The following is an 18,291-nucleotide window of genomic DNA, read 5'->3' on the forward strand; positions in this document are numbered from 1 at the left end:
ATACCTCTCTATAATGTACCCTTGTAAGGCCTTGAAGCAGCCTGAGCTGTGAATAAACTATGTAGGACTTTGTAGGTGTTGGTGAGATGGCCTTTCTTGTGCAATCAACAAATGAAGTCCTGTGGGACAGCACAACTGGGAGTTGTGCAAGAACTAGAACAGGTTTGTAGTTTTTAGTGGAAAAGTCTTGGAATTCCTTCATAAATCTATTGTTTTAATGTTAGAAATGTGACAGATAAACTATAGGTCAAAGCCAGGATTAAACTAGGTGTTCTCCCTCTAATGTCAAACTCTGTGTCCCCAACTTAATCAGTGGGCAAATGCAGAGAATGAGTCAATACATCAAGTTGCATTCATGTTTGCAAGTAAACTATGTCTCTTTAGATAGAGGTAAGGTTTTGCACTTTGCTGTCATTCAAATTAGGGCTCCATGTCTTAGTCATGGAGAGAAAGTAAATAGCGGACCGTTAGCAGGAACACCCTAACACTCAATACTGTAAGCGAAGTAGAGAGATCAAATGATACCACTTTATGTCCCTACTTAAGCGGTTTACCGGAGCGGAATTGGGACAGATCAATCGACAGGTGGATGCAATGGGACTGGAATCAGTTCCTGCTGGAAATACAAGCCGTGTCCAAACAAAACGAAAATGAGTTGCCTTGACAATGACAAAATCATGTTAAATGTTGAAAAACAACATCATTTCATGGGCTGGAATAGGTGTTGTGGTTTATATTATAGGGGAGTCTCAGGGTGGCTGGCACCGAATGTGTTAAAGACCGCGCATCTGCGTGAAGGATGCTGTTCCCACAACCGCTCTGCATCGATCCCCAGTCCAAGCACCATGGCCGGGGATGGCACTGATGAAGAGGCGCGTAATTCACCATACGAAAGCACGGCTATGCAGGAAAGGGTAAAATAATGTCTTCGTCTTATTGTACATTACCTGCACCTGTACCGGGATGCTTTATTTTGAGCCATTTCATTGTCGTGATTTGCTGAGAGCGTAGCATGGTGGAAGCTGTAGTATTGAGGTAATCTGCTGTACCTACGAGCCTATGTGATCGAAAGACAGTATTCCAGCTGTCATAATCCTCGATTTAAATCACATTCGTGTTTACTTGACGGGCTGGTAGAGATTAAGCTCTGGGAAGGGATTGGGCAGAGACCAATGACGCATTGCTTTTGAAAAAGAGAAATGGTGTCGCTGAGAACTGGAGGCCGGCCCGGCATTCATAAGGGCTGCGCATCTTATTGCAGCTTCTGTGCTTCAAGGCGGTCGCAGCAGCTGCGTCTGCTTTCTCTCAGAGAAAGCATTATTAGAGGATTTAGCACTGGCTTGGACAGCTGGACTGTTTCAAAGGCCATTTTAATCACCGTAACTTTGGTGAGGAGCGCGCCGATTTCACCGGTAAGACTAGAGCCATATTTACCTCTTTCACTGAAATGCCAAGCAGATAAGTGAGCCATTTACTGTTATGTTTGGATAGATTACCACGTTCTCTTCATAACGTTACACTATGATAAGGTCTGAGGACGAGTTAAGACAACTGCACTAGAAATGTGTGGACGATCAAATCTGCACGCCGCGTATTTTTCTATTATTATCGGCTTGTAAAACTTTCTGTAGACTGTAAGATTATCTATGGAATGTTTATCGACCTGATAGTTCCTCCATGTCTTCTTGGCTAACAACAATAAAATATCGCTCTATGAAATATACAACAATAACAACAACAACAACAACAACAACAACAACAACAACAGGAGACATGAAACAGAATTAAAAAGCTGAAGCAAAAGGCAACTCCGTCCGTCTTTAGCCCGACTAGACAGAGGAAGGAAACTTTTCTTGATCATATGTTCGACTGGAATGATTTCATCCTAAAGTATAGCTCTAATGTTGTTTCTTACATGCATGGGAATATTACGGAACTTTGACGGTTGTTATTATGTTCTAATATTAGTAGGCTATGGCATGGTTTCACAATTCACACTTGCCATACTTGTTTTGAACGCCAACGCGTGGATATGTATTACAACTCTCATGAAAAGCCCTTAGGGTACACTCTTCAAACGAATGTGTTGAAAACAACACAGCATGCGTTGTTATTAACACATGTCTGTGTCCATTGTCCAGATATGTTTTGTTTGCTTATTTTATATTTGTTACACAGTATGTGCTGAAAATAACACAACTTGCATTGTTTGTTTGTTTGCATTGTTTGCATTTGTAACACATCTCTATGTCAAGTTTGGGAGAGCACACTGTTTTAGAGGGTAGGTAGGCAACACAAGATCCTGTGGCCCATACTTTACTGTAACTTACCATATCATCTCAGCTTTAATCCTCTTCTTGAAATTAAAGACTTCAAGATTAAGAAACGGACTTTCAAAGGAATCTGGGAAAGCCTGGCAGAAGAGCAGGATTAAAGATTATGGTTCATATGACCTAAATAAGCAACTGGCTGAAACTTATGGAACACCATACCAGATTCTTACAGGAGCTGTAGCATGCGGATCATTGTTTTATTTTCATTTGTTTGAGTCATTGAAATATCTACCAGATACTGTGAGCTCTCCGTCTAGATACAAGAGGTGCAGGTGACCTTGGTGCATTGGCTGAGCACCTCTCTCTGTCTGTTGTCTCTCTCCCTTCCCACCCCCTCTGTTTCTCTCTCTTTCTCTCCCCCTCTCTGCCCTTCCAGTCTACAGAGGGAAATATGAGGAGCGATCTAGAGGCCCCTGCATCTCCGGGAATAGAAGGTGCCGCCATCAGGTGTAGGGATGTGTGTCGCTCGTATGGCAAGCTGAAAGTCCTAAGCAGTCTCAACCTGACTGTGCCGCAAGGACAGATGTGAGTGCAACCGATGTGTTTGTGTTTGTGTTTGTGTTTGTAGATTAGGTCCAGCCGCGCCTCTGTGCAGTGTTGTGACACGGGTGAAAGTATGACAGTTGTAATGCTCTTGTTACACATAGTTTATACAACTTGAATTATGACAATTCTTGAAGAGCCTGCTTGTCACCATAGATCCATTTGGCTGATATTCCACTGATAGCATCTTAAGCATGTGTTAGCTGAAAACTTGACACAGATTTATATAGGCAAATTGAAACAACATCCTCAGGCTCACACTTTATGAAACACAATGCCTCTCTCAGAGAGTATATGTTTATGTTATGGTTGGCCCGTATGTTAAAGGAAGGCTTTGAATCACTTTATTGGCTTTTTGACATATGATATACGATTAATTTACAATGTTATATAAATCTGTAAAAAAAACAGGAAAATATCACTCACATTAATGGGAAGTGCCTTAAACGAACAGGAAAATTCTTAATTCACGAAAATGTCTGAAAGTGTTCTCTGTTTGTCAGTCTAGTCAGAGGAATGTCAGCCTTCACTGAGTTACTCATCTGTCTGTCAATAACTCCATCAATAACGCCATCTGCTCCCAGACCTGTTGAGGCCCAAACACTCTTGTCATCTTTTGGACCTGTCATCTGTCTGACTGACATCTCCCACAGTTTAATACACACGTGCCATTCCCTGCTCACCACATTCCAAGCCCATTGCTTGCTTTGTGTGGCAGGTTTTCCTTGTGTGTTGATACTGAGCATAGAACCCTACATCCCTCTCAGTCTTAGAGTGCTTCTCTGTTGACGTAAAGGCTGTTGAATAGAATAGAATAGAATATATACTTTTTTGATCCCGTCGTTTCTCTGCATTTAACCCAATTTAACCGAAGCAGTGAACACACACAGCACACACATAGTGAGGTGAATGACACACTAACCCAGAGCAGTGAGCTGCCTGCCCAACCACCGACGCTCGGGGAGCAGTGAGGGGTTAGGTGCCTTGCTCAAGGGCACTTCAGCCGTGGTGGACTGGTCGGGGCCGGCGAACCGGCAACCCTCCGGTTACAAGCCCCAAGCCCTAACCAGTACACCACGGCTAGCCACTGTGGTAGGCCTATACTTGTGTCTCAGCAGGTGGATGTCTGGATGGCTCTTTTCACAAAAGTTCAGCCAAAAAATGTTGAAAAAGGTTTCTGACTTTATCTAAATGTAAATGTCTACAAAGGCATATTTGAGATATCCGTGTTTGCTTCAAGATTAATTCATTGTTGGTTCTAATGTAGAGGCATGGAACTTGAGTCTTGTATGTGCATGTTATCATTCTGCCTGTTAAGATGGCTTATTCAAATTTGACCATATCTTTAGTTGAGGTGCTATCTCTGTATCTCCCCTTAGTTGTGTGCGCGTCACTGAACATACAAGGGAAATCAGTGTTATGAAAGTTATTTGTTAGTTACTGATTTGGTCCACCAGGTTATCTTGTTCAATATGTGTCATCCATCATTTCCTTTGACGTCATTTTTTTCCATCGTCCAAACAGCTATGGCCTCCTGGGACCCAGTGGTTGTGGGAAGACCACCCTGCTGAAATGTATAGTGGGAACCCTCAAGATCTCCCGGGGGAACATCACGGTCCTGGGCAAGCCCCCGGCGTTCCCTGGCCACGACGTTCCCGGCAGGATGGTTGGCTACATGCCCCAGGTGAGTCCAATCCAGCTGCCTCGGAAGTGGCCGACGTTCCCCATTTTACAGTGTGACACCCGATCAGCTCCGTCCCGTACAGTAATCAGATGGGCGCAGAGTGACATCGCTAATCTAATCAGATTACCCCCGAGGGCTGTTCAAAGTGGTAGCCCGAGCCCCGTTCACACAGGCGGAAGTTTGTAACGTGATATCTTATCCCGCGGAGGACTTATCAGTATTGGTACAGCTGAGGGCGAGGATGAAGGGACCAGCACAGAGGCATGAGTAGAATCTGGCCACCCTAGCTGATCCCAATACGTGACATACAGAACAGCTCAGAAGGAACACAAATAGACATTTGATTTCTTAATCGTCTGCCAGATAGTGTTACAGTACAAGGTTATGTTAAGGTGTAGAGTGAATTGTGTTATTGTAGCTACCAGGATGTAAAGTGCTATTTGTCTTCTCTATCGGCCTCAGGACATTGCCTTGTACAGTGAATTCACCATCAGTGACACCCTATGGTTCTTCGGCCGCATACACGGGCTCACCTCCAAAGAGACCCAGGCCAGAATGGACTTCCTCATCGATTTCCTGGATCTGCCACAAAAGAACAGCCTCGTCAGAAATCTCAGGTACTTGTGTTACCCTGCCTCAGTGTACCTTGTATAAAGGTTATCACCACCAACACTATCCATGTATTGTTACATACATAGCTGTACAGCAACGATATGAAATGCTGTGTTCCTGGGCTGGGTAATGTGTTGATGTAGGAGGGTGTGCGGAGGGTGTTTATGGGAAAGGTTGAGATTTCCTCATTGTTTGTGCTCATTTGACGGTTTGCGTTCCTCTACTCACTGCTATTTATGGAATTCTATATGCCCGTGTTCTGCTTCTTCTGTACAAGGGAGTTCTTAGGACAACATTTCTTTCATGCCCATGTTATGTTGCGGAGTAAGAGGCGGTTAGACCCCAATTGAAGCATGGGAGAGCAGAAGCTGTGCGAGTGACCCCTTTTGCTTGGTTAACTAATTGTGTTGTCACCGCTTGTTTCATTGAAGCTAAAGCCAAGGCCTCAAAGGGCATACTGGGCACTTCTCCACAAGTCCATCCCTCCATCCCTCTCTTTACTCTCTCATTCTCTCTCTCTCTCTCTCTGTCTGTCTCTCTCGCTCGCTCGCTCTCTCTCTTTTTCACTCTTTACCACCCTGGAACCTCTCCAGGCGTCCAGGCCTGGTCCGAGGGGCCTCAGCATTCGCACGGTCACATGACCTGCGGTAGAATGTTCCATTTCTGGGCCTCAGGCAAAGTCCAGCGTGTCCTGAGCCAGATTAGTCTTGGCCAGTAGTGCTCTCACTATCCGTCAGCAGGACCACAGGTGGACTTGCCCAATGCAGGAAGTCAAGCTTCTATTCAACGGTCTGGTGTCTGCCATTTGTGGTTTTCATAGTTCACACTGTACCGTTGAATAAAAGGGTTTTCAGATAAGAGGCAAAATCTCCAGGTTCAGTGCATGATAAAACAAGGCAAAAATGCTTTCCAAATTTCACAATCACTCACTAGATCCTACATTGTTTGAAGTAGAGGACAAAAGGTGCCATGCCATATGAAATGAAGATGTGTGCAAGGTAGTTTTTGCTTTTGAGCTAGACCCAGATTCAACTGATTTAAAGAAAGAAAAGGCAGTTGGTTTATTGTTGTTAATGATAATCATAATAATAATAATGATAATAATAATAATAGTAATCACTAACTGTACAGCATGTTCTGAAGGTAGAGTGTTTCCTGCTCCCAATTATCTCTTTCATTCATGTTCTGTTATGATAGGTCTGTTATGTCAGAGTCACATGACAGCTTGTTGAGCAAGTTGTTGGGTTTCCTCCCTGTTTTGTTTTCCCAAACTGGTTGTAACTCATTTGTGTGTCATGTGCTACTTCACACCTGACATTCATCCCAGCCAAAAACATCAACACTCTTACACATGCAACGAGTTGTTTAAATGGCGAGTAAACACACATTCACATACTGTACATGCATACAGTACATACTGTACATACATACTATATATGCATACATACGTTCAATCATTCATAATACATGCACATAGCCTTTGGTGTATACAAGTACATTCGTAGTTTAGTAGTCCAAGTTGTCCAAACTTCAGTGTGAAATTGAATCATGTTCAGTATAGTTTAGTTGCTCTTGCAAATGGGCAAAGAGTAGATCAGGGTCATTGTCTAGTTTTGATAGAAGAAGATAGAAAAATATGTATGTTAAATGACTGAACTAGTGCTAGCACTGCTCTGTTGTTTGTCAAGGACACATTCATATTGAATCGTCACACAATGACTCAGGTTTCTGAAGCATTTGTTTCTCAAAGAGGGAAAAACATCCCAGGCATGAAAACCTTAGCCGACCGTGGCACTGCCTGTTGTTTTTTGAAGCAAGTAGTCAGGCTGGTTCTTTGGGAATCGTCCTGTCTTAGATGTTCTACCAGTCACCCAAAGCAATTGGGGCTTACCAATTATCCCTACCACAGATGTTTGCTTGTCTTTATATACCTGTGGAAGACTGCACAGACAAAAGTAGCGTAGGATATTTTATTGGCAACTTAGCAAAGAATTCCTGTATAACTGTGCTTTTGTTTGTTTGTTTGTTTGTTTGTTTGTTTTGTTTTGTTTTATTTTGTGTTGTGTGTGTCAGTGGTGGGCAGAGGAGAAGAGTGTCTCTCGGAGCGGCGCTGCTGCAGAACCCCCGTCTGTTGATTCTGGACGAGCCCACCGTCGGAGTTGACCCTGTCCTGAGGGCAAAGTGAGCACCGTCTGTCGACACAACACACAACGCAGCACACACACACCCATGCATACACACTCACACATGCACTCACACATATAGGTACACACATAAGCACACTTTGACACAATTCACTTAACCGTCCCTGAGCCATTCACCTGCACCTCACTCTGGCTGTTCCTGCACGACCAGTACCTCTCCTCTCCTCCGCCCTCCTCTCCTCCTCTCCTCCTCTCCTCTCCCCTCAGCTCTTCACAGCTCTCTCCTCCACCAGCCCTGCCCTGCTCGGAAGTCTGCTGGGTCTGTGTGCCTGCCTGCCTGTCTGCCTGTACTGATTCACACTACTCACACTACACACGGCCTCCCTGGCATCAAGCACTTGAGCAAAATAGGCTTGAATAGCACTGCAAGACCTTCTTTATGAGCTTTTTTTAAAATTGGGAAGTCACTTTTAAGAGTAACTATCTTACCACAGGCAGATAGCTTAATTCTCCACCTGCTCTCATTGTTTAGCTTTTCCTGCAGATTTGGTGGGGTTTTTTATATGTATATGAATGCACACGTCTCTACTGAGAAGTCCCACATTCTGAGCTTACTTTGCAGTAATACTGACAGAGTGTCTGAATCAGCAGAAACTCTTCTGTCAGATGGGAAGTTCACTGTTACTCCACTGTGGACCCCACCCAAGGTTTGGCCTATGGCAGTAAGCCAACTGGCTTTCTTGACTCGTTTTGTTACAAGAAACACTCCAAAACAACCAACCGTTCTGCCCAATTGCCCAAGCCATGGTGGTTGATTGGTCTAACTTGGTCTCCCTCTCTCTATCTCTCTCTCTGTCTCTCTGTCTCTCTCTCCAGGATTTGGCAGCATCTTGTAGACATCGTAAGGGGAGGGCAGGTGTCAGTCATTATCACGACGCATTACATCGAGGAGGCCAGACAAGCCACCACCGTAAGTCTCCCTTTGCCCATCAAATTATGTCCACTTCCCAGTGATCAGTCAAAGATAGCATAACACAGGACTGGCTTGAGGACTCAGCCATCGTCCCTTTTTTGGTTTAATGTGAAGGCCCATGTGTTTTGCTTCTCAGAAATAGGTCAGACAAGCCCAGGCACGTTCTCCCCAGGTGTGTGACTATGAGTCACTAGGAGGTATAGGTCAGGTGGATCTTTTGGCTTCGATAGAAAGTGAGTGAGGACAATGAGAGTTAATTAATGAAGTGTGTGTGTGTGTGTGTTTGTGTGTGTGTGTGTGTGTGTGTGAGAGAGAGAGAGAGAGAGAGAGAGAGAATTTGTGTGTGTGAGTTGTGTGTGTGTTTGAGCTGATGTGTTGAATTATGAAGGGGTGATGAGCAGGATTTGAGTGTCTTTAAAAGCTCCATATAAATGCAATGTGTTGTTGTTTAATGCAGTATTCTCAAACTCCCAGCCCGCCAGACAGCTTCTTGCAGCCCCTTGGTTGATTTATATTTGTAATGAGACTCACTCAGCCCTCTTATGTCTATCAACTTTGCATCTCATTGGCTTTGGGTCGGCCAACCAAAACAAGCAAAAGAGCTTATCACAAGCAAGGAAATGCTTGCAATTCCTTGCAAATACATGGTAGTTTAATGGTAGCAAGAAAACGGAAATGTTGACCAGATGCATGGGCAGTTTGAAGTAAGTTTCAAAGTAGACGATGTGACTCATTCTTCATCCAATAATGATGCAACAACCTCTCTATTTTATGCAAGAACAGAGGCCTAAAGCGCCATACCATCAAAAAATGCAACAGTGCACATGCACTAATAGGCCTATCGAAACACAAGCATAATACCACAAAAGAACATTACAGTCTAACGACCATAATATTACCGGTGTTTATAATTTAGCAACCACTGAACCATGATGAAACTGATGCTGTTGCTAATGTTGTTAATCTGTTGTAATCATATCAGGGGTCAGAAGGGGCAAAGAAAATCTAAAGGCTTTTATTTGAAATGTACCTACAATTTTTTTATCTTCTGTTACAATTATGGCTCAGGCTGTTTCTAAAAGTTGTAACTTTTTTTTCTAAAAATCATTTCGCAACCCCCACTTTGGGAATCACTGCCCTAAAACAAGAGTTGCTAGTATCAATTCACTTGATGAATGCACGGACATACGTTGATGTTACAGTAAATGTTAAATGCACAACTCTAGCTGCTTTCGTGGGTTTCCCTAAGCAGAATGTCTGTAGGTCAAGCTCTCACCATAATGTTCAGCTTCCTGAAGCAGCATGCTGATAGTTCCTATTCTGGTGGTTTCATTATTTCTTCTGATTAGTGTAAAGTCTAAACCCACTGTTACGGAGTCAGTATCCCCAGATTAGAGCTAATCACGTTTTACTGGGCGGCTGAGCCTGGTGCCAAATGAACTGATGTTGGTTGTTTTATAACACGTGGCTAAAATATTTTTATTTTCACTAAATCACTACTGTGCTGCTAAGTCTGTGTATGTAGTTACCTTAGTGTAATGCAGATGTAGACTGACAAGATTCATAGCTTAGGCCTTTTTTTCTCATGAGGTGTAACAGCAATAATTTCTGAGTCGGTACCTGCAGACGGCTGATCTTGTGACTCCCGTGATGCCACCTCGCCTCAAACTGGTCTTTAGAGCATGTTTTCCCAGTGACTCGATGACAGTTGTACATTTGTCTGGAAAAACCAGTGGGAACACGCCGAGAGGCAAGATGTCTGTCAAAAGTGTGTCCTGATCTGATATACATACAGGGCCTACAGCATCCACCACCTTGGATATTTCCCCTTTTACTGCTTTTATAAATGCAATCTTGATTGATTTAATTGGCCCTTTTTTATAATCATTTACCAAATTCCCCTCTTTAATGTCAAACTGAAAGCACATTTCTACAAAGTAGGTTAATGTTGATAAATGAACCCCTTCAAGTCAGCATTTACTGTAGTAGATGCACCTTTGGCCGCAATTAAAGCATGGAGCCTGCTTGGATATAGGACTCGCAATTGGAAACTGCAATTTCATTCCTTTTTTCTTTGCAAAACTGCTCTCTCTCTCTCTCTGTCTCTCTCTCTATCTCTCTCTCTCTCTCTCTCTCTCTCTCTCTGTCTCTCTCTCCCATATGTAGGTGGGTCTGATGCGAGGTGGGCACCTTCTTGCTGAGGCTCCACCTGAGACCCTGATGGAGCAGCGCAACTCACTGGTGCGTTCAGCACACCGAGCAGCACACTCAAATCAGGCCACGCCTCTCTGCTCTCACAATGGCTTACATAAGCAAATAAGTGTTTTATACTGTGTCAATGCAGTGTGAGCTAGTTTGTGTGTGTGGGACGGGTGTGTGTAACTTTGCAGTGGGATGGTTGGGATGGGATGGTTTTCAACGCTCAACAATATCTTTGCCAAATGTAATTGGTGATCCACTGCCCTTTTGATGTGTACATGGACTATGATACGAATGCTGTACTTGAAATGGCAGAGGCTTTGACTGTGCTGACCATTGTAAAGTCATAGTTGTAATCTTGACTCTCTCTCTCTCTCTCTGTGTGTGTGTGTGTGTGTGTGTGTGTGTCACACACAGACACTGGAGTGTGCCTTCCTGCAGCTGTGTGAGGACTCAGACCAAATGGTGTCCAAGCAGCAGAGCAGCTCTGAGGGGAAGCTGATGGTGGACAGCCAGACCCCAGAGGGCTACAAGGACGAGAGCCGCCCCATCCTCAGCTCAGGGAAGAGCCCCTCACCGGCAGATGAAGTGCCCAGATTTACAGGTAGATAGATAGATAGATAGATAGGTAAGATAGACAGACAGACAGACAGACAGACAGACAGACAGACAGACAGACAGATAGATAGATAGATAGATAGATAGATAGATACTTTATTAATCCCCAAGGGGAAATTCAAGAAGGTACTGCTAATCAAAAGGACGACGAAGGAGAGATGAATCCTATTATAGGTTTGAATACAGCATTAGTGTAGTAAGACATAATGCGCTATAATGTTTTGTTCTCTCTCTCTCTCTCTTTCTCTCTCTCCCTGTGTGTGTGTGTGTGTGTGTGTGTGTGTGTGTGTGTAAATTAGCGGACTGGAAGGTGAGGGTTTGGCACGTGTTGCCAAAGTGGCGGAACGTTGCCGCTCTGGTGATCAAGACACTGGTGCGGATGAAGAGGATGCCAGGGTAGGCTCCTGATGATGGGGTGGTGTTGCTGTTGCTGATGATGATGATGATGGTGATGGTGATGATGATGATGATGATGATGATGATGATGATAAGGATAAGGGTGATGATGGTGGTGGTACTGATGTTGCTGCTGCTGCTGAGGATGGTGATGATGATGATGATAAGGGTGATGATGGTGGTGGTGCTGATGTTGCTGCTGCTGCTGAGGATGGTGATGATGATGATGATAAGGGTGATGATGGTGGTGGTGCTGATGTTGCTGTGCTGCTGAGGATGGTGATGATGATGGTGATGATGATAAGGGTGATGATGGTGTTGGTGCTGATGTTGCTGCTGATGATGATGGTGATGATGATGGTAATGGCGGTATTGTTGGTATTTTTGCTGGCAGATGACAAAGACTGAGCTTTTCAAGCATTACCAACAGCTGCTTTATGCTTTATGGTGAACACACCAACGTAACAGCAATGCAAAAATAACAGGGTTTTTTTTTCATAATTTGTAGATGTGTCCCTGTCAATGTTGCTGTTCTGTGTTTGAGTGAGGTGATGACTGGAGTGTGTTGTGCCCTGGCCTGTGTCTCCTCAGGTCCCTGTGTTTCCAGTTCCTGTTGCCCGTCATCCAGATCTCTCTCATGTGCTTGTGTATCGGCGGGGACCCCAAAGGCATTCAGGTGGCCGTGGTGAACAACGAAACGGGTTCACACTCATTCAGCCGATCCCTCCTCTCCTTCCTGGACAACACCAGCATCATCCAGGTGTGCATCCCTCAGGGTTTCCACGGGTCATGACATTTCTGGAATATCATGGAATTTGATGAAGTCTATTCCAGACATGGAAAGTCAGGGACTTTTATCGTATTTGGGGCAAAGTCATAGCCTGGCCCCCGCCTGACTACGTACTTCCGCTCATTTACATTTCTCTTCATACTCGGTCTGGTTTAACTCGATTCAGCTTCGTTTACTCCAGCAAGAGCATCTCTGCCCAATCAGCGAACAGAGGGCGTTCCCAAGAGCGATTGCATTTAAGTTTCAAGCCTATCAATAGCCACGTTTACATGGACAGTTTTTTGTCATTCCGATTAAACTATTCCGATTGAACATTTTTGCGCCGTCTGTTTACATGGGCTACTTTCTATTCCGATCAGCCGCTTGTTAGTGCTTTAGAATCTTTGATCGGAATAGCCGTTGTTTGCTACTTTTCATTGGGAAGATATTACGGTCAATCCGAATGACCGTATACAGTAGCGTTCATTCGGAATAGGCACGGACTACTCCACCTCTTCTATTCCGATTACAATTCTGATCGGATCAGGATTTTCATTCCGATTGAGGTGTTTATATGACATTTTTTTATTCCGATTGAGCTATTTTTCCATTTCTAATCGGAATAGAAGTTTCCATGTAAACGGGGCTATTATCGTTGTGTCCTTTGTGGTTATCATACGTCATTACCAAATGTTAGTGATTGAACTCCAATCAATTCAGACAAGCGTCCACAAACCAGGAGATAAACATTTGCCAATGGATCTGGGCCAGAAGTCATGGAATATTTGTCCACACATAATTTGTGTATATCTGGTTATTAGCTTTACTGCTTGTTTGAGTGGTGATGGTTAGCCCAACGTTGTTTATTCAATGGCCATTTATTCATATTCCACTCTGAAGAAGTCAAAGATTCTTGATTGCTACTTGGTTGCTCAGAAATCTTATGTCATTAATAGGTCATGGAAATTCAGGGTTTTTGTCAGGCGAAAGGTTCTTTTTGGAACTAGAGTGGGACTCTTAGTCTGCTCCTGTGCTCTGTCGCCACTGCTTGGATTTTGCGGAATATCTCAGAACAAGTAGCATCCAGTTCCCCCTTCAGTACAGGCCGGTTTTTCTTTATATGTATCAATGACATCTAATTCCCACTGTATATATATATAGTTGTTATTAAGTTATTTTAAAACCACCTGCTTGCAATTAAGTATGATCAACTTCTTTTTAAACCCCTGGTTAATATGATCTGATAGGAGGTCTTGTCAGTGTTGTCTGTGAGTTCAGATGTTAAGTGAGACTCGCTCACTTGGGCTCACTTCCTCTTTGGGTTACCAAATGCAGCTGGAGAGCTGCACATTTCTCCATCAGGTTTCATTTCTGCCCCATGAACGGTTGAATTAGATTTGTTTATCTGAACAGATATTTATTTTTAATGCGGACAGGATGTTTTGCAGACCATGTATAATTATATGTACAGTAAATATATAACAAAACGTTCAAAGAAATTATTGCAGGTCTATGAATTTGATTTTACTCAGATTACTGTAAAATGTATTACATCTCTACCTATCAATTCATCAGGGATGTTATTAGATGTGTAAGCAAATTATGTATTTTTTGAAGTGTGATATTAATGCAGTAATATGTATTGCGATTTGCAAAAGGTTGCCATGTTTTGCTTTATGTACATGTAAGAGTGAAAAAGAGATGTCTTTTATCTCTTTCTCAGGTCAACCTGTCCCATGCTGAAGCTTTTGCTGGTATCCATAATGGAGAATATTGGGGAGTTGTAGAGTTTGGCAAAAACTTCACCAGCTACTTGACCAAGAGGTGAGCAGCACACTTGTCCCCTATGAGCTCTCTCAGAACTGTTACAGAAGAGTTCTATACCAGTGTAAAAACATACACAAGAGATGTCTTGGGCACAAAGGCTAGGCTGGGTAAACCCAGCCTGATCTGCTGGCGATTTGGATTTCACCCTCCAGCTCAGGCTGGAAACCTGCACGTCTATCTCTCCTGCTTCCTGTCCACATTTGCTGGGTCCAATCACAGACTGGCTTATCCACTAGGCGCACCAGGATCATTAGTCTGATTGGTTTAAGGACTATCTAAGCGTACAGAGTCATTTGAGCTACCCATTGATCACGCCTCTGCAGTTTAAATAAACCGCAGACTCCCTAGAGTAGACTAATGTTCAATCTTAAAGGATTGAGCTTAGTATGATGATAGCTACACACAGGCCACTTTAGTTAGAGTTTAACCAATCAGTGCTCACCCCCAGCCAGTGCAGTCAAGCACATCAAGTAACATTTTCTGAACTTTCATCATCCCATAAGATCTTCTGCAAAGTTGCCAATCCATCAGGGTTTACAAAGACATCTGGAGTAACTGTGGTGTTTTGTAACAGCTTGCACTTTGATATATGAATTAGTTACAGATTTCTTCAAAGTTACTTGTTGGTTTGTTCACAGTTGGTGGGTTCAGAGTATTAGCATATGCAAACCACAAGCCTTTTACTGACCCTAACTCAACTTCTCTTTTCTTTGTTTTGCCTTCCCCATTCCTCTTAGTCACAAGATAAAGCACATAACTACGAGTGTTGGTTATTTTTCTGTGTACTCCTGCCTTGTTTGAATTCCCACTGGCTGCAACAAGTATCCTGTTTATAACTGAAGAGTTCTTATATGTGGGTTATTCCAAAGTCCTTTTATGCAAGCCCCCTACTCGACGGCCATCTTGAAAAGCACTTTGGGCAGGTATCAGGCAGCTATTTTCCTGTTCAAGTGAATGTGGAGGCATACAGGGAGGGGCGGAATATATTGGCATTACAAACTAACCTCTGTGTCTGTGGAGGATTCTTTTTACTTTCATTGCAATTCAATTCCAAGTCTCTGGTCATTCTCCAGTCGTGAAGACCAGAGAAAGCTAAATTCAACTATGAAAGCAAAAGCAGCACAAGGCAATAGACCCAACAGCCATGAAAGTGCACCAAGCCTGGTGTGTCAAAGCAGGGTCAAGATTTTCACCCTTAAGCAGATTCCACCCTCCAGCAGGCTCCATAATAGCTAGTCAGTCTAGGGTCAGTTGTGACAGTTGAGGGCTGAGTCTGAGTTTTTGACTTGGTTTTTGGAGTTCACGGTTGCATTTTGAATAACAATGTTGCTGTAAACAAGCCAGGCATCATGTAGTAGGCAGGGTACTCTGTTGGAGACTTAGGGAAGGCAGGGAGGGTAGAATCGCATAGCTGAAGGTTAGAATCACCTTGCCACGACAGTGGAAAGTCTGGTCTGGCCTGTCGGTCAAATTGGTCAAGGTGCACTCCAGTCATCTTAAGCATTCAAATGTGCAATCTATGTAATGCTTTTAATCAGTCAACAATACATGAAGTGTTTGCAGTCATATCACAGAAAAAGGCTGTTATTTTTGCTATGACTGAAAACGAAAAAGGAGATGTGTATGCTAGCATGGGGTTTGTAAAGTGCTTCTGTGTTGTCTTCCTGTTCCTCCATTGTTTCTGTAGAATGCTGAACCCCCGGAGTTCACGAGAGGTGGTGGATGGTGGTTCTGTGCATGTCTGGTTGGACCTAACAAGTGAGTGGTTCATTTGAGATTATCATGTTGCCAGTTATTGATGTAGTTGCATTTATCACCACTAGGTGGTAGTGTGGGACTGCCCCAAAAAGTCTTACAGTTGGATTATCTGCACAGTTCAAGAGACTGATTTTAAAAAAAAAATGTTGTCAAACTTTTTTTTCTATTCAGATCGGCAAATTGCAATAATGCTGCAGAAGAAGCTTCATGATGCTTTTGAGGTTGGCACCATATTTTTACTCAGCAGACTTCTTTTCTTTGTGATAGAAACCAGCAGGTCCACTATACAAACACTTCTGTCAATGCCACCATAGGTGTGTCCCAAACTAGTTTGTGACTTAATTTAGCAACATTTAATTCCGAGATAATAGCAGTTTTAAGAACACACTTCTACTAAGTACGAAATTGGAGAGGCCTTAGAACTACACAGTTCCTAGGGCTTTTTTTTCTGTTTGCGTTCACACACTGTAGGATCTCTGAGATGACTTAACACGTATTAGTAGTAGCTAATTTCTTACATGAATATGAATTAATGAAACAGACAGAATTGCTATTTGGGTATTACTGAAGTTTATTGACAAGCTAGAAGCAAAAGAAAATAATCAGCATTGTTAATAAAATGTCTTCTCATCTGTCCAGAAGGCATTTGTTGCATGACAGTAGTCAGTCTCTGCAGCCTTCTCGTGCAGTTTTTATGTTAAGCACATTTAAACAGATGCTAAATTATGTTTACAGAAAACTTTAGAGATTAAAAAATGCGGCTTCTGCTGCCTTGGCATGCATATTACTCATGGTTCCTATGCACAGGGAAAAGACCCCAAAGTTTGTAGCTCGAGTAGATACAGTTAGTTAGAACTTATAGCTAGTTAGTTAGAAATAGGAACTATAACTGTGGTCAGAGGAACTCTTTAGTCCACAGTTCCATGCTGTCCGAATGAGCGAAAAAAAGGGGTTGTAGGAACTGTATGGAACTACAAAAAGTTATTTCTGTGTTAAAAAGCCTAATATGGCAACTTGAATTCGCTGTTAATTGTCATAGGAAACTTGATCCTAAATCTGCATCCTTATGCTGTGTTTCAGGGATTTGTCCAGTCGAAGCTGGGTAGTATGGCTTATATGGTTGCTCCTCCTATTAAGGTAAGAACCTGATTGTGACATTTGCCCTTTTCATTTCATTTCATTTACAAATGAACACTAAACACCCCTCTCACAGTGCAGATGCAAGTACACACACTTGTAAACATACACGTCGACCACGCAAACATAATTTTGTCAGTGGATATCTAATTATTTTCTGTGCTTGTGTTTGTAGTTTGAGGAGCCCATTTATGGCAGCAAGAACACAGACTTCACCACCTTCGTAACTCCAGGAGCTATTCTGAGGTAGGACACTTTGAACAGTATTCCACTACTAGCTCATGCTATATAGCATGCTTGGCAAAGATGGTGTAGCCAAGGACATAGTCTCATAGATTCAACCACTTACAGCATTTTGAAAATGTTTGAATGTTTTGAAGTGTTTGATTGTGCTGTTGTTTATTTTGCATCAGTATATGTATGTATTTACCTGTACATCATACGGGCGAATAAAAAATGAACGCAAGACAAAAATGACTAAATGCTGTACAGTAGATATGTGTCACAGAGAGATATTTTTATTTTCGAGTACCTCTATTTGGAAGCACTGCATCGTGTGATGTCATTTTGGTAGAAAGCACACATTGATGTGGTGTCATTTTCATGTAGCTTCCTGTGAGAACTTCACAGTAAAAAGAAACTTGTGCAATGTGTGTGCTTTTTGCTGTTTCAATTTCGTTTTTTTTTTTTTTAACTCTTGATTTCTCTTTTCCGGTCTCGCCCCACCACCTCTCCTCTGGCGACAGTATTACTTTCTATCTGGCTGTAGGCTTGACTGCTTTGTCGTTTGTGCTGGAGAGGAAAGAGGGCTTGCTGGACAGGTGTTGGGTTGCAGGTATCATATGTTAATATTCATTTGATCATTATTTGATTTAGGGACATTTTAGTCTTCCATATACCGCATAAGGCTTGATTGGTGTCTGTTCTACATGCAATATTTTCCATGTTCTTCCTATTTTAGGTATTTCAATTTCAAAAGTGAAAATGAATTATAGGGCATACTCACACTGTGCCATCCTATACCATACCCAAGTACGTTTGGACCCCAAAATCCAGTTCATTTTACTCAGTGTGATCGCTCCGAACTGTACCTTGGGCACGATGCTCTTATCTGTGCCCAGGTTTGCCTGAGGAGGTGGACTCCGGCACGGTACGGTTGGGTTTATGATCGTGCCTATGCAAAGATTCTAGAGCACAACATTCTACATTGTAGAGCACAACATTCTAGTTTCTAGAGCACAACAGCTCAACCGTGTCTGGGTACAGTCTGATAATATGCAGCGTGAGAGACTGGGAGA

General features: G+C 42.9%; 1 protein-coding gene across 1 annotated transcript in view; it reads left to right on the forward strand.

Annotated features, from left to right (window-relative positions):
- Positions 1-831: 831 nt before the first annotated feature.
- Positions 832-18,291, forward strand: part of abch1 (ATP-binding cassette, sub-family H, member 1) — a 23,538-nt gene continuing 6,078 nt past the window's right edge. The window contains 16 exon segments of the mRNA XM_062519982.1: positions 832-914; positions 2,710-2,858; positions 4,401-4,560; positions 5,023-5,177; positions 7,246-7,353; positions 8,193-8,286; positions 10,456-10,530; positions 10,906-11,092; positions 11,406-11,502; positions 12,094-12,262; positions 13,995-14,095; positions 15,786-15,856; positions 16,028-16,077; positions 16,937-16,993; positions 17,169-17,239; positions 17,740-17,837. Of these exon segments, the coding sequence (XP_062375966.1) occupies positions 846-914; positions 2,710-2,858; positions 4,401-4,560; positions 5,023-5,177; positions 7,246-7,353; positions 8,193-8,286; positions 10,456-10,530; positions 10,906-11,092; positions 11,406-11,502; positions 12,094-12,262; positions 13,995-14,095; positions 15,786-15,856; positions 16,028-16,077; positions 16,937-16,993; positions 17,169-17,239; positions 17,740-17,837 (1,711 nt within the window). The 5' untranslated portion in view covers positions 832-845.

The sequence above is a fragment of the Sardina pilchardus genome, chromosome 18 (genome assembly GCF_963854185.1).
Source record: "Sardina pilchardus chromosome 18, fSarPil1.1, whole genome shotgun sequence".
Lineage (NCBI taxonomy): Eukaryota > Metazoa > Chordata > Actinopteri > Clupeiformes > Clupeidae > Sardina > Sardina pilchardus.